This window comes from Pristiophorus japonicus, chromosome 3 (genome assembly GCF_044704955.1).
Source record: "Pristiophorus japonicus isolate sPriJap1 chromosome 3, sPriJap1.hap1, whole genome shotgun sequence".
Taxonomy (NCBI): Eukaryota; Metazoa; Chordata; class Chondrichthyes; family Pristiophoridae; genus Pristiophorus; species Pristiophorus japonicus.
This window is the reverse complement of record NC_091979.1, coordinates 16,572,950-16,593,074: the sequence shown is the minus strand read 5'-3', so window position 1 is coordinate 16,593,074 and position 20,125 is coordinate 16,572,950. Positions and strand designations below refer to the sequence as shown.

The following is a 20,125-nucleotide window of genomic DNA, read 5'->3' as shown; positions in this document are numbered from 1 at the left end:
TGAAGAGGATGCAGGTTAAGTGAGTGGGAAAGATCACGGCAGATGGAATATAAATGGGAGAAATGTGACGTTAACCATTTTGGTCGGAAATATAGAAAAGCAGAATATTTTTTTATTGGGAATGTTGGTATTCAGAGGTGTAAGCATCGGCTCCCCAAGGATTGTTGGACATTATGTGGACATTGCATTTTAATATTTCTCACTGCAGAAAAGCTGGAAGCCTGTTTGTGGGAGGGGCCCAGGTACTTTTCCATGTTGTACTTGAAATCCATGTCTGATGGGCGGGGGTGGTCTGGGACGTTACAACGGCCAGGATAAGGCAACTCATCACAGGTAATGGGCAAAGATGGAGGGTCCATTGTTAAGCAATGTGAACTCATCAGAGTTAGATCAGATATGAACTGGTCAGGGATCATAGCCATTACCTGGATGAGATAACCCCGAGAGGCGGGAAACCAGAACAAAAGAAAGCCCAGAGCAGTTGGAAGCGAAGCCCCATCACTTAACTATCACTGGAATACACATGGGCCACTCAGACAGAAGCCTCGAAACAAGGAAAACTTTATTGGGCCAGAAAAGGCAAACAGACTGGGGATATAAATGGGGCCGTGTGGCCACATCTCTCTCTCTCTCACTTGCTTCGCCTCTACAAGAGCCGAGCACCCCATGTGGAACGGAGAGAAGAAAGCAGTATAGAACCAGAAGAGACACGTTTTCACCAGGAGAAGCAGCGAGTAAGCCAACAAATCGGTGAGCATCATCCCTGCCCACGCAGCTTTAAGATCACAGCCACTGTGTGAGGAGGTGTAGTGGGTTCTCCCAACCAAGCCTTAGTTAGGGTTTTAGTGGAGAGGTTTTGCTGCAAAGACCATAGGGGCATACACTGTGGATCCGAGCAGAGGGTTTAGACGTTGGGTACTTAGCAATAGGGGCGGTTTAGACACGCCAGGGTATTGTATTGTCACTGTGTTTACTTGTTTAGTTGTGTTGAGGTAGCTTTAATAAAGCATTGACGGTTGAGATCGAGGTATTTGTCCATGACTCATTCATCTGTTCAGTACAGTAATCACTCCCAGGTCTAGAACTAGTGTAACGTGGAGCTGCGTGGAATACACCTAAGGGAAACCACTTACAGAATCTGGTGACCGCGGACAGGACCTGGGTGTGCTGAACAGAGAGTAATGGAAGATATTACGGCCAAGAGATCGGCAACGAGGGACAGGATTTCCTCATATATCTTTGGGAAAGTTAACGTAACACAACAGTGGGTACTAGACCTTTTGCGCCCGAGAGTCCGGAGGACAAAGCCGCTGAGTGGGGACAGGGAATAAGGAGCATAGAAAGACAAAAGGAAAAGCCATCTGGCTCCTGTATCTGCAGAAGCAAGTCCAACTGCTTAGGGAGCAGGATGGTAGGCTTCAGGCAGAGCTCAAAGAGTCCGAGGAGCAGTCAACCGCAAAGGCCATGGTAGGAACGAGGCTTTTAGATGAGTTGCGCGAAGAGAAGCAGGAGAGGCACGCTCAGGAGGAAACCTCCCGTAACACCAGGGAGTACCTGCAGTGTCAGGTAACAGAGACCAAGCTCAATGAGCAGGTCGCACGGGAGGAGACCGCTTGTCCAGCGGGTAAAGTAAACGGGCTGGAGGGGCAACTGAAGGATATAAAGACAGCGTATAGGGTAGCCACCAGTAAGGGTTTTGAGAGTGGGAATCACGGGCCCTGCCAAGAGAAAACCCAAAGCTTGACTCACACTCTATCCAAGGCCAAAGGAATGGTCCGCCTAATGGCCCCGAGGGGAGCCCAGGTGGACTGGGAAGAGGAAGGGGAAGACAGTGAGGATTGGGAACACACGACCTCTGCCAGAGGAGCCAGACAGGAACGCACGACCTCCACCAGAGCATCCGGACAGGGGCGCACAACCTCCGCCAGAGCATCCGGACAGGGACGCACGACCTCCGCCAGAGCATCCGGACAGGGACGCACGACCTCCACCAGAGCATCCGGACAGGAACACACAACCTCCACCAGAGGCGCCGGGACCCATGTGTCCCATATGGCAGCAGAAATACGGTACGCCCGTAGACGGCCAAGGTCAGGGGGCGCTGCAAAGCGATTTTATGGTCCCATTCAAAACCCCACAGCTGCAAAATATGATTTCAGGGGTGCCCGAGCTTACCAACATAGGAGACCTATCGGTCCACTTCACAGAGGTGGAACAGGTGGGGGGGATTAATGGGTGTAACGAAGCAGAGGTTCACAAGCTGCTATTATTTTCCCTGGAGGGGAAGATGCATCAGGCCCTACCTGCCAAAAGCAAGAGGGGGCAGGGAACCATAGAGGGTTTGAAGGAGGAAATCCTAAGAGCCATGGGTCACACCCAAGGTAGTCCATTCTCCAGGGTGGAAAGGATGCTGCAACTGGCTGGGGAAGCACCTCAGGCTTTTGCGGACCGGCTCTGCCCGGTCTATAATAAAGCCTGTCATGGAGTGCTGGACCGGGCACAGTTGCAGGGGGAGCCAAGGAACCACTGGCTCAGGACCCTAGTGTCAAAGAGTTTGCCCTGGATTCGGGCAAAGTCTGAGAACTGGTTTGACCCTGAGGATCTCCAGAACATGGAGGCCAGTGTGCTCCATCACATTTAAGGCCAACGTGGAGGAGGAGGTCAAACCAGTTAAAGGGAAGGTTCACGAGATGAAGCCCAATAGGGATAGTAAAAGGGAATGGCGCCAGGAAGTGGTTAGCCCAGGGAAGGCTAGGATGTGTTTTGGGTGTGGGAAGATGGGACACTGGAGGAGAGACTGCCCGGCCCCGAGGAGGGGGCAAGGCAAAGGGGATCCTCCAGTGCCCAAGACAAAACCTGTCGAGGCGAAGGGACCGACCCCGGAACAATTCGATGTTCTGGTGGCCGCCCCTCGGACAGCTTTTGTGCCAGAGCAGGGAAGGGTAGACGCTGCCGTGAGCAGGGAAATCCCGACCGCTCCGGTAATCCCACCATCCTTTCTAGCACGCACCCACCCTGAGTAGCTGTGTTCGCTCACGTACGGAGTGGAGTGGACCATGCGTGAGGATGGGGGGTGGAGAAGGTAGAGGGGAAATACTTGGTGGACACCGGGGCTTCGAGCTCCATGCGAGTAACCCGACCGATTCACCCTGGTCCAGGAAGGTTCCACACAGTCTGGTGGGGTTCACAGGGAACCAGCAGGCGGGGGCGATTAATGGTGGGGAGGACTTCTTTTTAGAAGTAGCAGCCAGCGGGGACAGCTTGAGCGGAGTGCTGCTCCAGGAGCGTCACGGCAAACTGCGACCCGTGGTGTACTCCTCAAGAGTCCTCACAGATGTAGAACGGGGACACTCCAATTGCGAGAGGCATCTCCTTGCCACACATTGAGCCGTGAAGCGCTCCCAGCTCTTCACGGATTATTCTACTCAGATCATTCTACTGACCCACCTCAGATGTTGCTAGATAAAAGGGGAATAAAGAACGGCACGGTGAGCAGTGTTCGCAGGATTTTATTGCTCTCACAGATGAAGGTGAGAGTGCAAGGCCTGTGTGACTGGCAGCTAACATAATCTATGCAGGGGCGGCCCATAAGTGTACGGTGGAGGGAGTATGGGACGTAGACATAGGATTTCAGGCCGGGTTACACCCACGGGCCGAGGAATATATGTCGACGGATCCAGTCCGGTGGTAGCAGGGGAGCATTTCACCCGGTGTGGGATTTATGACCCGACGGCAGGCATTGCAAGGGCCATTAAACTCCCGAGCACCCTGAGCACTCAGCACATCGAACTGTCGGCGGTGGTGTCCGTCGTTACCACGCCGACAAGTTCCCGACCCCATACACCATCTGCTCGGATTCCATGTTCACATGCAGTTCATGCACCGAATACTTGGCCATCTGGTCTCGTCGCGGTTTCACATCCGCAGACGGGAAGCTCTGAGCAACCAAACCACTGTTACAAAGGATCTTAGAGACCACGGGAACCCAGGGAAGTCATTACATTCATAAAGTAAAGGCCTATTCCAAGACAGAGCCCAGAGGGGAAGGCAAGCAAAAGGTTGATGGGTTAGCCAAGAAGGGAGCCAAAACTGGAGAGTTTTGGGACCCATACGGATCCAGCCCAGTAGCAGCGATCCGGGACAAAGGAGGAACACAAGGGAGTGTAGGGGTAGCATTGGCCCCGGACTTGAGGAAAGTCCAGGCACAGGATCCCGTCCTCAAGGTTGTCCTGGAATAGCTGGCTAGGAGAGAAAAGGTAGAAGGCCCGTTCGGGGTAGTGGGCATTACTTTAAAGGAGGGAATGCTTTTCAGGGGAGATCAGTGGGTGGTTCCAGAACAGCACCAAAGGGAATTCCTCCAGATAGCCCATGGGGGCCCAGGAGCGGGACACCCAGGGCCGGAGACTATCTGGCAGGGGGTAGAACAGGCAGGGTGGTGGCCACAACTGAGGGAGGATGACCACGATTTTTGCGCAGACTGCCTGGTGTGCTCAGCGAACAACCCCAATCCCCAGAAAAGAAAGGTTCCCATGGGACACACGAGAAGGGTAGAGGGACCATGGCAGTCGGTACAGGTCGATTACATCGGGCCATTGCCCACCGCAAAGGGTGGTTACAAGTACTGTTTGGTCCTCGTGGACATTTTCTTGAAACGGGTTGAAGCCTTCCCTTGCCGATCAGCCACAATGTTGGTGACAGCAAGGATCTTGGTGAGGGAAGTGTTCTCGAGGTGGGGACTGCCACAGATCGTGGAGTCTGACCAGGGGAACCACTTCACAGGGCAGGTCATGCAGGCTACCTTGTAAGTGCTAGGGATAGAAGGGAAATGGCATGTGGCTCACAACCCACAGTCATCAGGGGTTGTGGAGCGACTTAATCGGACCATCAAAGAAAGGCTGCAGAAGGAAACAGGATAGTCCCTGAGAAAGTGGGTTGAGGTCCTGCCGGTTGTCCCGATGGGGGTCCGAGCCAGCCTCTCCAGAAGCACAGGGTATTCCCCGCATGAGCTCATGACTGGTTGGGTCATGCGCACGCCCACCCATGTTCTGGTGCTGGTTCTCACAGCGGGGCAGGTGAGAGAGGTAAACCGGGACAAGTTTGTCAAGGATCTGTTCGAACACTTGAAACAGATTCATTGGCAAGCTGCCAGCAACATGGGGAAGCAGCACTGGAGCAATCGGTTGTTGCTGGAGCCCCGGAGAACCCACGAGTGGAAGGCCGGGGATCAGGTCATGGTCCGCAATTACGTTCAGGTGGGCACGTGTGAGCCTTTGTACCTGGGACCCTACAGCATCATTGATAAGGCCAGTCCCATGGTGTACGCGGTTAAGCTTCCGAAGCGCACAAAGTGGTTCCATGTGAACCAGTGCAAGTTGTTTAACCCGGGGGAAAGAGCGAGAAACAGAAAGAAGCACCAAGGCGCTCTAAACAGCATGGTGGACGCAGGTCTTCCTCCCATAGTTTGGGACAGTGAGGAGCCCGATGTGGTGGTGGTTAGGAGGAGTAGCAGGATCCCACGGCCGAGAACGCCGTGGTCGCCTCCTGACACACCACCGAGGAACCATAAAAGGCCCAGGTCGTAGAGACCGAGCGGGGCCACCCAGAGACGGGTGGCGGTGTATATAGTTTCCTTCTCAGTTTCGTGTTTTACAGAGAGTGTTTTCATGAAGCCAGACCTGTGGAGGTATACCCTCTCACAAAAAGGTTGTTGTTTCTTTGTATCTTCACAGGAAGCCGAGAGAAAGATGGAGACAACCCTGGTAATCGTTCTTTGGAGCTTGGCCGGAACAGGGTACAGCAGGAGGGGAGACACCGAGTTGTCCTTCCTCTACGGATGTACTGGGGGGAACAGACCCACCCTCACACAGGGGGGTCGGACAGGGGACACGGACGGGATGACAGCCTAATTCCACGAGGGAAGGAGGCCAGGGTGTCTGGGGTCGAATTCTACGAAATACTCCAGCCACGTCAGGTACACATACGGGGAGGCTTCCATACCGTGTCCCAGACTGAAGGTCACAGCCACACGGGTTAGGGTGACTGAGGGCAAGCGCGTATGCTTGAAGTGCAAGGGACACATTACCCTGGGAAGGTGGTAGCTCAGGAAATTTAGTCAGGACATGGGGAACCAGACAGCGGACTGGGAACGATACGTACCAACAGATCATGGGGGTCAAAGGGTGCAGTGGATGTGTGCTGGAACAAGTGGAGGAAGGAGGAACAGGGAATGTGTGTGTGTATGTGGGGGTCGGAGAAGATCTGCCCAGCGGGTGTGTCGATTGCCTTTTCGAGGCAATGGCAGGACGCCGGGGTTGGGATCAGATGGGATCGGAGTATGGACTCCTGCGTGATCCCAACACAATAAAAGCCACTGAACGTGCAGCACACAAGAGGAAGCCCCTGCCCACAGCCCCACTGGTACAGGTGACAGAAGTTAGGTGTCCCACCACCACACCAGGCCCAGGGAATGGTTTAGTTTTAGTCCCGACCGGAAAGGTTTTATTCCAGGAGTCACATTACACAGTCGCGTCGGTCATGTTAAACCTAACCGCGGTACATCTGCCCGACTGGTGTCTAAAATAAACTGAGCAGCTGTATGAGGCGCTCATTAGAGAAATGTTCCGCCAGTTCTTTGAACTCAGTTACGGGGATGTGAGTCGGGGAAGATTGTACGATATGGGAGTGAGGGATAACGTTAGTCCGGGGAGGCAGAGGCGAGGGGTGCTCAATGAGGTCACTACTGCGTTTAGCGCGGGTACATCTCTGGTCAACAGCATGGACACCGTGCAGCTGCAGATCAGTGGTTTAAAGGACCAGCTGTGGAAAATCCTGGGGAAGGGAACGCGGTGGTAGGGTCGGAGTTAGAGGAGGACCAGGCAATGACTGTCCATTTAAAGGTTATCGCAGAGCTGGAGACACACGCAAAGACTGTAAATGCATTAATACGGGAGGACAGGAATCCCTCGGCCCAGGCAGCATGAAACGAAGTGTGCGTGTTGTACGGTGCCTGGTTGCTGAGCGAGGGGCGCAGTAATTTAGAGGACCTCCAGCAAGGTCACGCCCCGTCATGGATCAGCAACCAGCACCTCGCAGCGCTCAGCCCGTACAGTAATTCGATGAGCCCGTGTCAGCTGTGTCTAGCCTCTGAAGCCTACTCAGTCCCAGTGGATTGTGGTCAGTCCAACCACTCAATCATGGGGATAGTGTTACGTATGTCGGTAATGGGTGGGACATCACAACCAGCGCCGGTATACAGGGTGGAGAACATTGGGGGCGTACGGGATGGGGTGCACGTGCGGTATCATGCAGTCCCACCATTTGTTATAAAGTGGGAGCACGCCATGACCAGCACTGACCACAAGGGGTGCCAGAGCAGGGGTGCACACGTCATATTGTGTCCCCAGCATTTGAACGTGTTCGATCGGCCAGAGTGTGGGTTTGAATCCGAGAGTCGAGAGCCCATCAATTGCCCCATGGAGGTGAGGGCCCAGAGCCACGTCCCACCTCAGGTAGCATATGTGGGCGACAGGACATACTGCGTAACCACGAGTGTGGACCGGTATCGAGTGCACCGGGACACTTGGTGTCCGGCAATGACAGCAGTTTCTGCTTCAAACCCCACGCCGAAGTTCAAGTGACACAGGAACGTATTATTCCGATCCCAGAGCCATCCACGGTACACATTACGGTAAACAACACGATCCCGAACCTGCAACAGTACATTACCCAGTTCGGGAATCAGATTCCTTTTCTGGCGGGACACCTAACAATGTTATTAAAGGCCGTCGAGCTAACCCCAAAAACATTATTTCACACTGGAACAGACAAACCGGGACACAGGGGAAAGAATTAAAGGGATAAATGCCCCGCCCTGGTGGGACCTTGGTATAAGTGTGGAGGTGTCTCCGTGGATCCAGATATGCTCACATGCTCTCGTCATTGTACAGTGTTTGATTGTGATATACCTGTTGTGTATTTCTTGTAAAAAGAGAAGTCAGAAGCTCCGGAGTCGATGGGAGGCCGTAGTTAACGAACCGTGAATGTAACGTTCTGTATCTCCATGGTAACAGTGCGATGCACGGTTGTATTTCAGGGATGTATATTCGGGGTGTTTTAAAAGCAAAAGGGATAGGATTGGTTGGGAACCACGAGGCTTGCTCACCAGCGGACGTTGATATGTTCGAGAAAACTCTTGAAATATCATAGTGGGGACTGTAACCATCGGCTCCCCAAGGATTGTTGGACATTATCTGGATGTTGCATTTTAATATTTCTCACTGCAGAAAAGCTAGAAGCCTGTTTGTGGGAGGGGCCCAGGTACTTTTCCATGTTATACTTGAAATCCATGTCTGATGAGCGGGGGTGGTCTGGGACGTTACAACGGCCAGGATAAGGCAACTCATCACAGGTAATGGGCAAAGATGGAGGGTCCATTGTTAAGCAATGTGAACTCGTCAGAGATAGATCACATCATCATCATAGGCAGTCCCTCAGAATCGAGGAAGACTTGCTTCCACTCCTAAAGGGAGTTCTCTGGTGGCTGAACAATCCAATATGAGAACCACAGACCCTGTCACAGGTGGGTCAGACATTCGTCAGGCAAAGGGTGGGTGGCACTGATTTACCACACGCCCCTTCCGCTGCCTGCGCCTGACCTCTTCACGTTCGCAGCGTTGAGATTCGAAGAGCTCAACGCCCTCCCGGATGCACTTTCTCCACCGAGGACGGTCTTCGGCCAGGGTCTCCCAGGTGTCAGTGGTGATGTCACACTTCACCAGGGAGGCTTTGAGGATGTCCTTGTACCATTTCCATTGCCCACCTTTGGCTCGTTTGCCGTGAAGGAACATATTCGAGACAGGGATCAATAGATTTTTATATACTAAGGGAACCAAGGGATATGGGAATAGTGCGGGAAAGTGGAGTTGAGGTAGATGATCAGACATGATCTTACTGAATGGCGGAGCAGGCTCGAGGAGCTGAATGGCCTACTCCTGCTCCTAATTCTGATGTTCATCTTACTGGGCACAAACACTCAGCAAAACACTCTGAGCTACAAAATAAAACCAGAAAATATTGGAAAAACTCAGCAGGCTAGGCAGTACCTGCAGAGAGTGAAACAGAGTTAATGTTTCGGGTCGGTGACCTTTCATCAGAACTGGAAAAGGTTGGAGATGTAACAGATTAGGCAAGTGTAAAGGCTGTGAAAGGGGGGAGTGGAGGAAAGAACAAAGGGAAGGTCTGTGATAGGGAGGACGCAACAACAACAACTTGTATTTATATATCGCCTTTAAAATAGTGAAACGTCCCAAGGAACTTCACAGGAGTATTATGAGATAAACAATTTGACACCGAGCCACATAAGTAGAAATTAGCGGAGGTGACCAAAAGCTTGGTCAAAGAGGTAGGTTTTAAGGAGCATCTTGAAGGAGGAAAAAGAGGTACAGGAGTTCCAGAGTTTGGGGCCGAGACATCATCATCATAGGCGGTTCCTTGAACGAGGATGACTTGCTTCCACATCAAAAGGAATGAGTTCATAGTTGTTTCAATGAAGGAGCCGATATTGCAGTCCTGAACTCCAGGGGTGGAAGATGCCTGTGCGTGGATTTTTTTTTAAACGTGTGGTAACCATTGCACATCAGCCGCCACGCAAGCTTGACAGAGCTAGGCCTTTATCCAGGACGACTGGAGACCTGCTCTGCTGCACGGATCTAGTGCGCACACATATCACAGTGTGGGCTGGCCCGTGCTGCCTCTGGGCCCTCGGCTCTTCTGGGCTCCGTACCCCCATTTGCCGCACCTCCGCCACGATTTCCCGCCGCTCCTCCACCACAAAACATTCGCCGCATCTCCACCACGATCCCCCACCGCACCTCCACACCAAACACTCGCTGCTCCTCCGCCCAGGTTGCCGTTTGGGGCGTGGGCAGCAACATCGGCGGGGCCCAGGTACAGCAGAGGAGCGGGAAGGTCGGGGCGGATGAGCGGCGGGGGATCGTGGCGGAGATGTAGCAACAGAAGGCATGACTACCAATGGCTGAGTGATTATAATCAGGGATGCTCAAGAGATCAAAATTAGAGGAGTGCAGACATCCTGGCGGGGGGGGGGGGGGTGGGGGGCAGGGTTGTAGCGCTGGAGGAGATTACAGAGATCGGGAACGGCGAGGCCATGGAGGGATTTGTAAACAAGAACAAGAATTTTGAAATCGAGGCGTCGCTCAATCGGAAGCCAATGTCGGTCAGCGAGCACAGGGGTGATGGGTGAGCGGGACTTGGTGTGAGTTAGGACACGAGTAGGAGTGATTAAGTGACTAAATGGGATGATTGTACAAAACAAAAAGGTTTTTTCTGGTCGAGCAATTCCGATGTTTGCAACATTACTCCAAAGACCTACCTGTGCCCTTTGTTTGAGATTGTCAGAGTTCATCTCCTCCCACCAGACGCTGTCGAGATCCGAGAGCATCAGCCTGTAGCCAGCATCAGTAAAAGAGGCCTTCAGCAGGAAGGAAGAGTCACCAATCCACACGGAGATCCATGGTTGAGTGAGGAGATCATCAGCCAACCTCTCCAACACATCCATTGGCAGAAATTTGTTGCTCTGGAATTAAAGAAAGACTTGCATTTATATATACAGCGCCTTTCACAACTTCAGGACGTCCCAAAGCGCTTTACAGCCAATGAAGTACTTTTTGGAGTGTAGTCACTGTTGTAATGTGGGAAAACCCAGCAGCCAATTCGCGCACAGCAAGCTCCCACAAACAGCAATGTGATAATGACCAGATAATCTGTTTTTAGTAATGTTGACTGAGGGATAAATATTGGCCAGGACACTGTGGAGAACTCCCCTACTCTTCTTCAAAATAGTTTTGTGGGCTCTTTTAGCATAATCAATAACGATGAGCGAGGCAGGGAGAGGGCTAATAATTTAGTGCAGTGATAACCAGGCATAGGAAATAAAAATCGCTGCATTTAAATGTATAATATGCTCTTTGATTATCTCAAACTACTCACCACAAGTGAGAGACCAGTACTTTACCCTGGTGTAATGTGGTGTAAAATGCAGGAACAACCCCGGTTTAAATGATTGCTGAACAATGAGGAGGATAGCAACAGACGTCAGGAGGGCAGAGACAGACTGATGAACAAGGTGAAAGAGACAAACGCAAATCCCTTCTGAGGGAAGAGCAGAACTTCTTCAAGGTGGGTATTCCTCGAAGAAAAGTGTCAGTAAATTAAACACACAAAAGGAAAATACTGTGGATGTATTGATGTTTAATATTGATTGTCTCCACATCATAAACACAGAAGTGGAAAAAGGGACAGGAGTCTAGGAGGAAAAAAAAGGAATTCTGAAGTGTGATTTACTTCTGAGACTTTACCAGTCAATTGGCTCAGTTGGTAGCCCTCTTGCCTCTGAATCAGGAGGTTGTGGAATCGAGCTCCGCTCCAGCACGGGCACCTAACCTGGACTGATAGCACAGCATTGCCTCAGTACTGAAGTGTCAGAAGTGCCACCTTTCGGACGCGACATTAAACTGCTCTCTCAGGTGGACGTAAAAGATCCCATGAAACCATTCCGAAGATGAGCAGGGGAGTTATCCCAGGTGGCCTGGATGTGAAGATAACGACTTCCATTTCTATCACGCCTTTCACCTTAGGATGACCCAAAGCGCTTTACAGCCAATGAAGTACTTTTTGAAGCGTGGTCACTGTCGTAGCGTCACTGATTGCAGTTGCGGGCAGGCACAGCAGAAGGGGCGGAGGAGCGGCAAGAATTCGTAGATGGAAGTGACCGGGGCCCAGGAGAGGCGTGAGTTCGGGGCTCAGAAGAGGCGAGGGCCCAGGGGCAGCACGGGCCCAGCCCACACTGCGATATGTGTGCGCACTAGGTCCGTGCAGCAGAGCTGGTCTCCAGTCATCTTGGGTAATCCTTGCCACTGGACCAAGACCTAGCTCTGTCAAGCCCGTGTGGTGGCTGGTGTGCAACGGCCACCACACGTTAAAAAAATCCACGCACAGGCATCTTCCACCCTTCACCATGTAGTTCAGGGTCTGGAATATTAGGTCCTTTATTGAACACCTGTGAACTCATCCCTTTTTGGCGTGGAAGCAAGTTATCCTCACTTCGAGGGACTACCTATGATCATGATGAGGAGGAGGAAACACAGCAGCTAACTGGTGCATAGCAAGCTCCCACAAACAACATGATAATGACCAGATCATCTGCTTTTTTTAAAAAGTGATGTTGGTTGAGGGGAAAATATGAAAGACTTAGATTTATATAGCGCCTTTCATGACCACCGGATGTCTCAAAGCGCTTTACAGCCAATTAAGTATTTTTGGAATGTAGTCGTTGGTATAACGTAGGAAACATAACAGCCAATTTCTGCACAGCAAACTCCCACAAACAGCAATGTGATAATGACCAGAAAATCTGGGGTGTTTTTGTTATGTTGATTGAGGGATAAAAATTGGCCAAGGACACCAGGGACCCCTTCTCTTCTTCAAAATAATGCCTTGGGATCTTTTACATTCACTTGAGAGCGCAGATTGGGCCTCGGTTATACGTCTCATCTGAAAGATGGCACCCCCAACAGTGCAGCACTCCCTCAGCACTGCACTGGAGTGTCAGCCTAGATTTTTTTTGTGCTTAAATTTCTGGAGTGGGACTTGAACCCACAACCTTCTGACTCAGAGGCAAGAAAGTGCTACCCACTGAGCCACAGCTGTATAAATGCCAGTCCTTGGGAGAGGGTAGCGACCAACACTTTAAGGCCCAACTATTGATAACAGGAAAATAGACCAGAAATATATATATATTTTTTTAAATATAATTTTGTAAACAATCATAAAACACCTAATTATATAGAGTAAAATAATGTAAATCTCACTCCCAGTCAGCCTTTGCTTATTAATAAATAAGCTGTAAATGTTGTGGAGCAAAAACTGAACTAAAATAAATAAATAATAAAGAATAATAAATAATAAAAGATGTTTATAAAGAGGGGGGATTGTTGACACTGAGGGACCCAGGCAGCCTGGGGCGTGTGAAGGGCAATTACCAGAGAGACCCAGTGTTGGGAAATTAAACTAAAAGGTTCAACGTTGCGAAATGGTTTTTTGTTTTTCAAAAGAGTCCTTTTAAAATAAAATAAAAGCAGAAACAAACCTCAGTTCCTCTCACTCACTCACTCACTCACTTCCTGCGGCTGCTGCCGGGCCGTCCGCGATCTCCGTCCTCACCAGAACAAGCGGCGCCGCTCAATCAGTCCGCCCCTCAGCTCCTGGGGCAACTCCTGGCAAATGCAGGTTGCTTCTGATCGCTCAGGGATATAATCAATAAACATCTCCCATTTGAAATTCTTCCACTCTCTTTCACTCTTATACTTTCTCCTCCATTTAAGCTGTTTTCCCAAGGACAAATCTTTATTGCTTTTAAAATATATATTTATATTGTATATATAATATATATATAAAACATGTGTATATATAAATATAATATATAAATATATTATATATAATATGTGTATAAAATATGTATATGTAATATATATATATATAAATATAATATATATAAATATAATTATAATATATATATAAAATATGTATATGTAATATATATAAATATAATATATGATATATAAATATAATTATAATATATATATAAAATATGTATATGTAATATATATAAATATAATATATGATATATAAATATAATTATAATATATATACATATATATATATATAAAAATATAATATATATTTTATATATATAAAACTTCAACCCTTTCAACTATTGTAAAAACTAAAATATTTCAAGCTTTGTCTTTGCACAGCTTTTAATTAAACAAGGTAATCCTTTTAATTATACGTTTCAAAATAGAAACATCGGAGACATAAAAAAAAAATTAAGATTTCCTTAAGGCAAATGGAACACAGATTTTTTTACAGTACCCTAAAGTTTCTATCTACCAGTAGGATTCACCCCCACCCACCCCTTTCCCCCATGTCTGGATAAATTGCTTTTTAAAATGCCTTTCCTTATCCAACTTGAAGCAAGCACAGGATAGGTTTACAGTATGAACGTAAAAGAAATAGGAGTAGGCCATTCGGCCCCTCGAGCCTGCTCCCCATTCAATTAGATCAAGGCTGATCGTTTACCTCAACTCCACTTTCCCGTCCTATTCCCATACAACAGCTGGCATCAGAAATGCTGTGTAGGAGAGTTCAAAACCAAGTGTGGGAGCAGGAAAGGAAGAGAATGGGAAAGGAAAACAATTAATTTACTGTCATGTATGTACATTCTGTTTGTACCCACCAGATGGCGTCATTGTTGGAGGCTACTGAGCAGCACACACATGGTGCCGCTCAGGTATAAAAGGCCAGACTTTTTGAGAGTCAGGCACTTTGGGCCTAAATAAAGCAGAGCCAAGGTTGTACCTTGCTTAGTTAAACAGTACTCAGTTTGAACCTTCATTGCATACTTAACACTTACCGCCCCAAATCGCAGAATCTTTCCTGTTGCCCATCTCTTGAAGTCTCTCCAATGCTTTGATATCCTTCTGAAGGCGCGATATAAATGTAAGGTTTTGTTGCCTATGGCATTCTGAGTTGTAGAAATAGGAAAATAGAGGACAAGAGTTACTAAAAGGATGGTAAGTATGTAGAACAGATTACTGACGCGGGAGGTTGAACAGGAAACTTTCATGGGTTTTTTGCAAGAACTGGTTCTTGTCAAAACAATGACATTCAGGGTTATTTTGAATGTGTCAGTCATGGTTTAGTAGGCAGCACTCTCGCCTCTGGGTCAGAAGGTTTGTGGGTTCAAGTCCCACTCCAGGGAGTTGAGCACAAAAATCTAGTGCAGCGCTGAGGGAGCACTGTCGAGGTTGTCATGTATGTAACCTTCATGTAACACTGCAATACTGTATATACTTGAGAAATTTTTTATTTTTTTTTGAAATTCGTAGCCAATCGTTCCAATTCTTTGTCAAATCACAAACGCCAGAGGTCACCTTGCACACGCCAAGGATCACTCTGCGCCAATGCTCTTAGCCAAAAGGCCTAGAGCCACTGCACCGTTCCTGGAAGTACTGCAATACCAGGTTCGTGCCATGGAGGTGGATGGGTCAGGTCCCCCACACACCTCCGTGGAGGTGGATGGGTCAAGCCACCCCACCCACTATACTTGAGAAATGCACCCATTGACCACAGGGGGTGAACTTGTGGGAGACACTCCTCACCTGGTCATCCAGGTATATAAAGGGAGGGTCATCACTTCTTGGTCCTGTGAATAAAGGTGCAGGTCACAGAGTGACCTTGTCCATAGAATGTGCCTCGTGTGGATTTGTGGTATTGTGTAAGGACATTACATTGGCGACGAGAAACGGGAATCAATGACCCACGAGAATGGCCACCGGTAGCACAGAGGAACGGTACTGTGTTGGTGAGGACTGGGAACATTTCATTGAGAGGCTTCAGCAGAGCTTTGTCACAAAGGACTGGCTGGGAGATGCAGCGGCCGACAAGCGAAGGGCTCATCTACTGACCAGCTGTGGACCTAAGACTTACGCGCTCATGAAAGACCTGCTAGCACCCGAGAAGCCGGCGGACTAAACTTTTGAAGAGCTCAGCAAGCTAATCAGTGTGCACCTCAAACCGGCGAGCAGCATACACATGGCCCGACACAGATTTTATACCCACCGACGTCGGGAAGGACAGAGCATACCGGACTTCGTTGCGGACCTCCGGCGCTTGGCCAGCCTCTGTAAGTTCACAGTCACCTGCAGGGGGCAGATGCTAAGGGATTTCTTTATTGAGGGCATCGGTCATGCTGGGATTTTCAGAAAGTTAATCGAGACCAAGGACTTGACCTTGGAAGCAGCGGCGGTTCTGGCTCAGACTTTTATACTGGGGGAGGAGGAAACCAAGATAATATACGCGCGCAACCCTGACTCCAACGTGGCTATGGATCAGGAGGTCAATATCATAAACGCGACTCAGAGCCCAGCAGGCAGGCAAGGGCAGTTAACACACCCCAGGCAGCAATAGACCCCAGAACAGGTTTTCAACAGAGACAATGGCAGGCTGAACGGACATTTACGCCATTCCAGTGGACAATGCATTCTGGGATGGGGCCATTGACACCCATTAACAGGGTGCTCAAGAGCAGTTAAAGGGACAATCAGCGAGGAATGCCTGGTAACAGCTCTTTTGTTCACAACAATGGGAATCTCAGTTCATGCTGGAGGTGTGGGGGCAGACATGCTGCTCGGACTTAGAGGTTTCAACAGTTCACCTGCAGAAATTGTAACATCACTGGCCATTGAGCTCGAATGTGCAGGAAGCCTGCGACCAGGCTAATTTATGAGGCGGATGGACCAGAAGAGGGGTCTGCGAGGCAGGATGACGTGTGGGGCAAATCAATGGACGCTGAAGTTCAGCGGGTTCATGTGGCAAACATTCACAGCTCATATACCAAAACGCCACCTATGATGATGAAGGTCCTATTAAATGGTACGCATGGACCTGGACACGGGGGCCAGCCAGTCACTCATGAGCGTTCAACAATTCGAAAAGCTATGACCACTCAAAGCCAGCAGACCCAAACTAGAACGCATTGAGACTTAATTACGGATGTACACCAAAGAAATCATTCCAGTGCTAGGCAGTGCAACGTTAGCTGTCACATACAATGGATCAGTGAACCGGCTGCCGCTCTGGATTGTCCCGGGCAATGGTCCCGCACTGTTGGGGAGGAGCTGGTTAGCTGAGATGAACTGGAAATGGGGGAATGTGCACGCAGTGTCATCTGTGGAGCGTAGTTCATGCTCACAGGTCCTACAGCAATTTGAGTCACTATTCCAACCTAGCGTCGGGACGTTCAAAGGTACCAAAGTAGTGATTCGCATCACCCCGGACGCCAGACCAGTGCACCACAAAGCCAGAGCTGTGCCGTATGTGATGCGGGAGAAAATTGAAAGCAAATTGGACCGTTTACTGAGAGAGGGCATCATATCGCCCGTTGAATTCAGCGACTGGGCGAGCCCCATTGTTCCCGTCCTAAAAGCGGATGGCTCGGTCAGGATCTATGGCGACTACAAGGCCACTATCAACCGGGTGCCCCTACAAGACCAATATCCGCTTCCGAGAGCGGAGGATCTTTTTCCACACTGGCAGGTAGAAAGTGTTCACCAAGTTGAACCTTACTTCAGCCTACATGACCCAAGAACTGGCCGACGAATCCAAACTACTGACCACAATCACCACGCACAATGGACTGTTTGTTTACAATAGGTGCCCATTTGGCATTCGATCAGCGGCCGCGATCTTTCAAAGAAACATGGAAAGCCTGCTCAAATCCATTACCTGGAACGATCGTATTCCAGGACGATATCCTCATCACGGGTCGGGACACCGAGGAACACCTCCACAACCTGGAAGAGGTGCCTCGCTGACTGGACCGGGTAGGCCTGCGACTCAAGAAACCTAAGTGTGTGCTTTTGGCTCCTGAAGTCGAGTTTCTGGGCAGGAGGGTTGCTGCAGATGGGATCCGGCCTACCGAATGCAAAACAGAGGCGATTCGACGAGCACCCAGGCCCTGCAACACATCGGAGTTGCGTTCATTTCTGGGACTCTTGAACTATTTCGGGAACTTTCTGCAGAACTTAAGCACATTGTTGGAGCCGCTACACGTGCTCCTGCGTAAGGGTTGCGATTGGTTTTGGGGGGCGACTGTCAAGAACGGGCTTTCAATCGGGCGCGGAACCTACTCTGTTCAAATAAGTTGTTGACCCTGTACAACCCCTGTAAGAAATTGGTTCTGACATGTGATGCATCGTCCTATGGGGTTGGGTGCGTGTTGCAGAAGTATAATGCTGAGGGTCAGCTACAACCTGTGGCTTATGCCTCCAGGTCGCTCTCTCAAGCAGAACATGGATATGGGATGGTTGAGAAGGAGGCACTCACATGTGTCTATGGGGTGAAAAAGATGCATCAGTACCATTTTGGTAGGAGGTTCGAATTAGAAACGGACCACAAGCCGTTAACATCCCTGTTGTCAGACAGCAATGCTGTCAATGCCAATGCATCAGCCCGCATACAGCGATGGGCTCTCAGGCTGGCTGCTTATGACTACACCATCCGGCACTGGTTGGGCACTGAAAATTGCGCTGACATGCTCAACAGGCTTCCACTGCCCACCACTGAGGGGGCAGCGGAGCAAAGCGCTGAGATGGTCATGGCCGTTGATGCCTTTGACAGCGCGGGCTCCCCCATCACAGCCCGCCAGATCAAAATCTGGACCAACAGAGATCCCCTCCTATCTCTGATTAAGAAATGTGTCCTGACTGGGGATTGGGCGCCCGCACACGGAGCATGCCCCGAGGAGGTCAGACCGTTTCACAGACGAATGGATGAGCTCTCCATCCAAGCTGACTGCCTACTATGGGGCAGCCGGGTAGTCATGCCCCAGAGAGGCAGGGAAGCTTTCATCAGGGAACTCCACAGCGAGCACCCAGGCATCGTGCTGATGAAGGCCATTGCCTGGTCACATGTTTGGTGGCCGGGAATTGATTCAGACCTGGAACACTGTGTTCGCAGGTGCACGACCTGTGCCCAGCTGGGTAATGTCCCCAGAGAGGCCCCGCTCAGCCCATGGTCCTGGCCCACCAGGCCATGGTCACGCATTCACGTAAACTACGTGGGTCTGTTCATGGGGAAAATGTCTCTCATCGTGGTTGATGCGTACTCGAAATGGATTGAGTGCATCATTTTGAATTCGTGCACGACATCCACCACTGTGGAGAGTCTACGTGCGGTCTTTGCGACCCACGGCTTGCCGGACATCCTTGTTAGCGACAACGGCCCGTGTTTCACAAGCTACGAATTCCGGGAGCTCATGTCGGGTAATGGCATCAACCATGTCAGGACAGCACCGTTCAAGCCGGCCTCCAATGGCCAGGCAGAACATGTGGTCCAAATCATAAAACAAAGCATGCTCAGGATTCAAGGTCCCTCCCTTCAATGCCGCCTATCGCGCCTCCTGCTGGCCTATAGGTCCCGACCGCACTCGCTCACGGGGGGTCCCACCCGCAGAGTTCCTTATGAAACGTACACTCAAAATTCGTCTGTCCCTCATTCATCTTGTCTTGTCCGACATTGTTGAAGGCAAGCGCCAGTCCCAAAATGAGTACCATGACCATAATTCAAGGGGGAGATGTATAGAAATTGGTGACCCCGTATTTGTTCTCAATCACGCTTCGGGGCCCAAATGGCTTGAAGGTACTGTAATAGACAAAGAGGGGGACAGGGTCATCGTGGTTAAACTTAACAATGGGCAGATATGCCGCAAGCATCTGGACCAAGTAAAAAAAAGGTTCAGCATGGACACTGAGGAACCTGAGGAAGATCATGAGATGGTGCTCACACCACCGCCAGTGAACGAGCAACAAGAACATTCAGCAGCATGCACAGTCCCTGCGGCCAGCCCGGACAGGCCGGAATACCACAGGTGACAGAGACGCATGCCAAGGCTCAACAACCAGAGTCTCAGCTTCACGTGGGAGCGGAGACCACCCGAAAGACTTAACCTGTGATCCCAATAAGACGTGGCGGGGGGGGGGGGGGGGGGGGGGGGAGGTGATGTCATGTATGTAACCTTTATGTAACTACACTGCAATACTGTATATACTTGAGAAATGCACCACATTGACCACAGGGGGGGCGAACTTGTGGGAGACACTCCTCACCTGGTCATCCAGGTATATAAAGGGAGGTCCCACACAGGGTCATCACTTCTTGGTCCTGTGAATAAAGGTTCAGGTCATGGAGTGACCTTGTCCATAGAATGTGCCTCGTGTGGATTTGTGGTATTGTGTAAGGACTTTACAGAGGTGCTGTCTGTCAAATGAGACATTAAACCGAGGCCCTGTCTGCCCTCTCAGGTGGATGTAAATGATCCCATGGCACTATTTCGAAGAAGAACAGGGGGAGTTACCCTAGCCAATATTTATCCCTCATGGGAATACTGGGGATAGGTGCGCTAGATGGAACCATGGTCTTCTCCTGCCTGAAACCGTTACTGTGTAAATGTGTGCAACAACAACAACTTGTGTTTATATACTACCTT

General features: G+C 50.0%; 1 protein-coding gene across 4 annotated transcripts in view; it reads right to left on the bottom strand.

Annotated features, from left to right (window-relative positions):
* nhej1 (nonhomologous end-joining factor 1) overlaps positions 1 to 20,125 on the bottom strand; it is a 436,801-nt gene that overhangs the window by 410,317 nt on the left and 6,359 nt on the right. For 2 of the 4 annotated variants that reach the window (XM_070875231.1, XM_070875234.1), the window contains exons 1-2: positions 13,166 to 13,219; positions 10,391 to 10,594 (exon numbers count right to left, since the gene is read on the bottom strand). In XM_070875231.1, the coding sequence (XP_070731332.1) occupies positions 10,391 to 10,576 (186 nt within the window). In that variant the 5' untranslated portion in view covers positions 10,577 to 10,594; positions 13,166 to 13,219. Of the gene's footprint in view, positions 1 to 10,390; positions 10,595 to 13,165; positions 13,227 to 14,491; positions 14,603 to 20,125 lie in introns of those variants that run through there. The other 2 variants (XM_070875232.1, XM_070875233.1) reach the window with 2 other exon arrangements.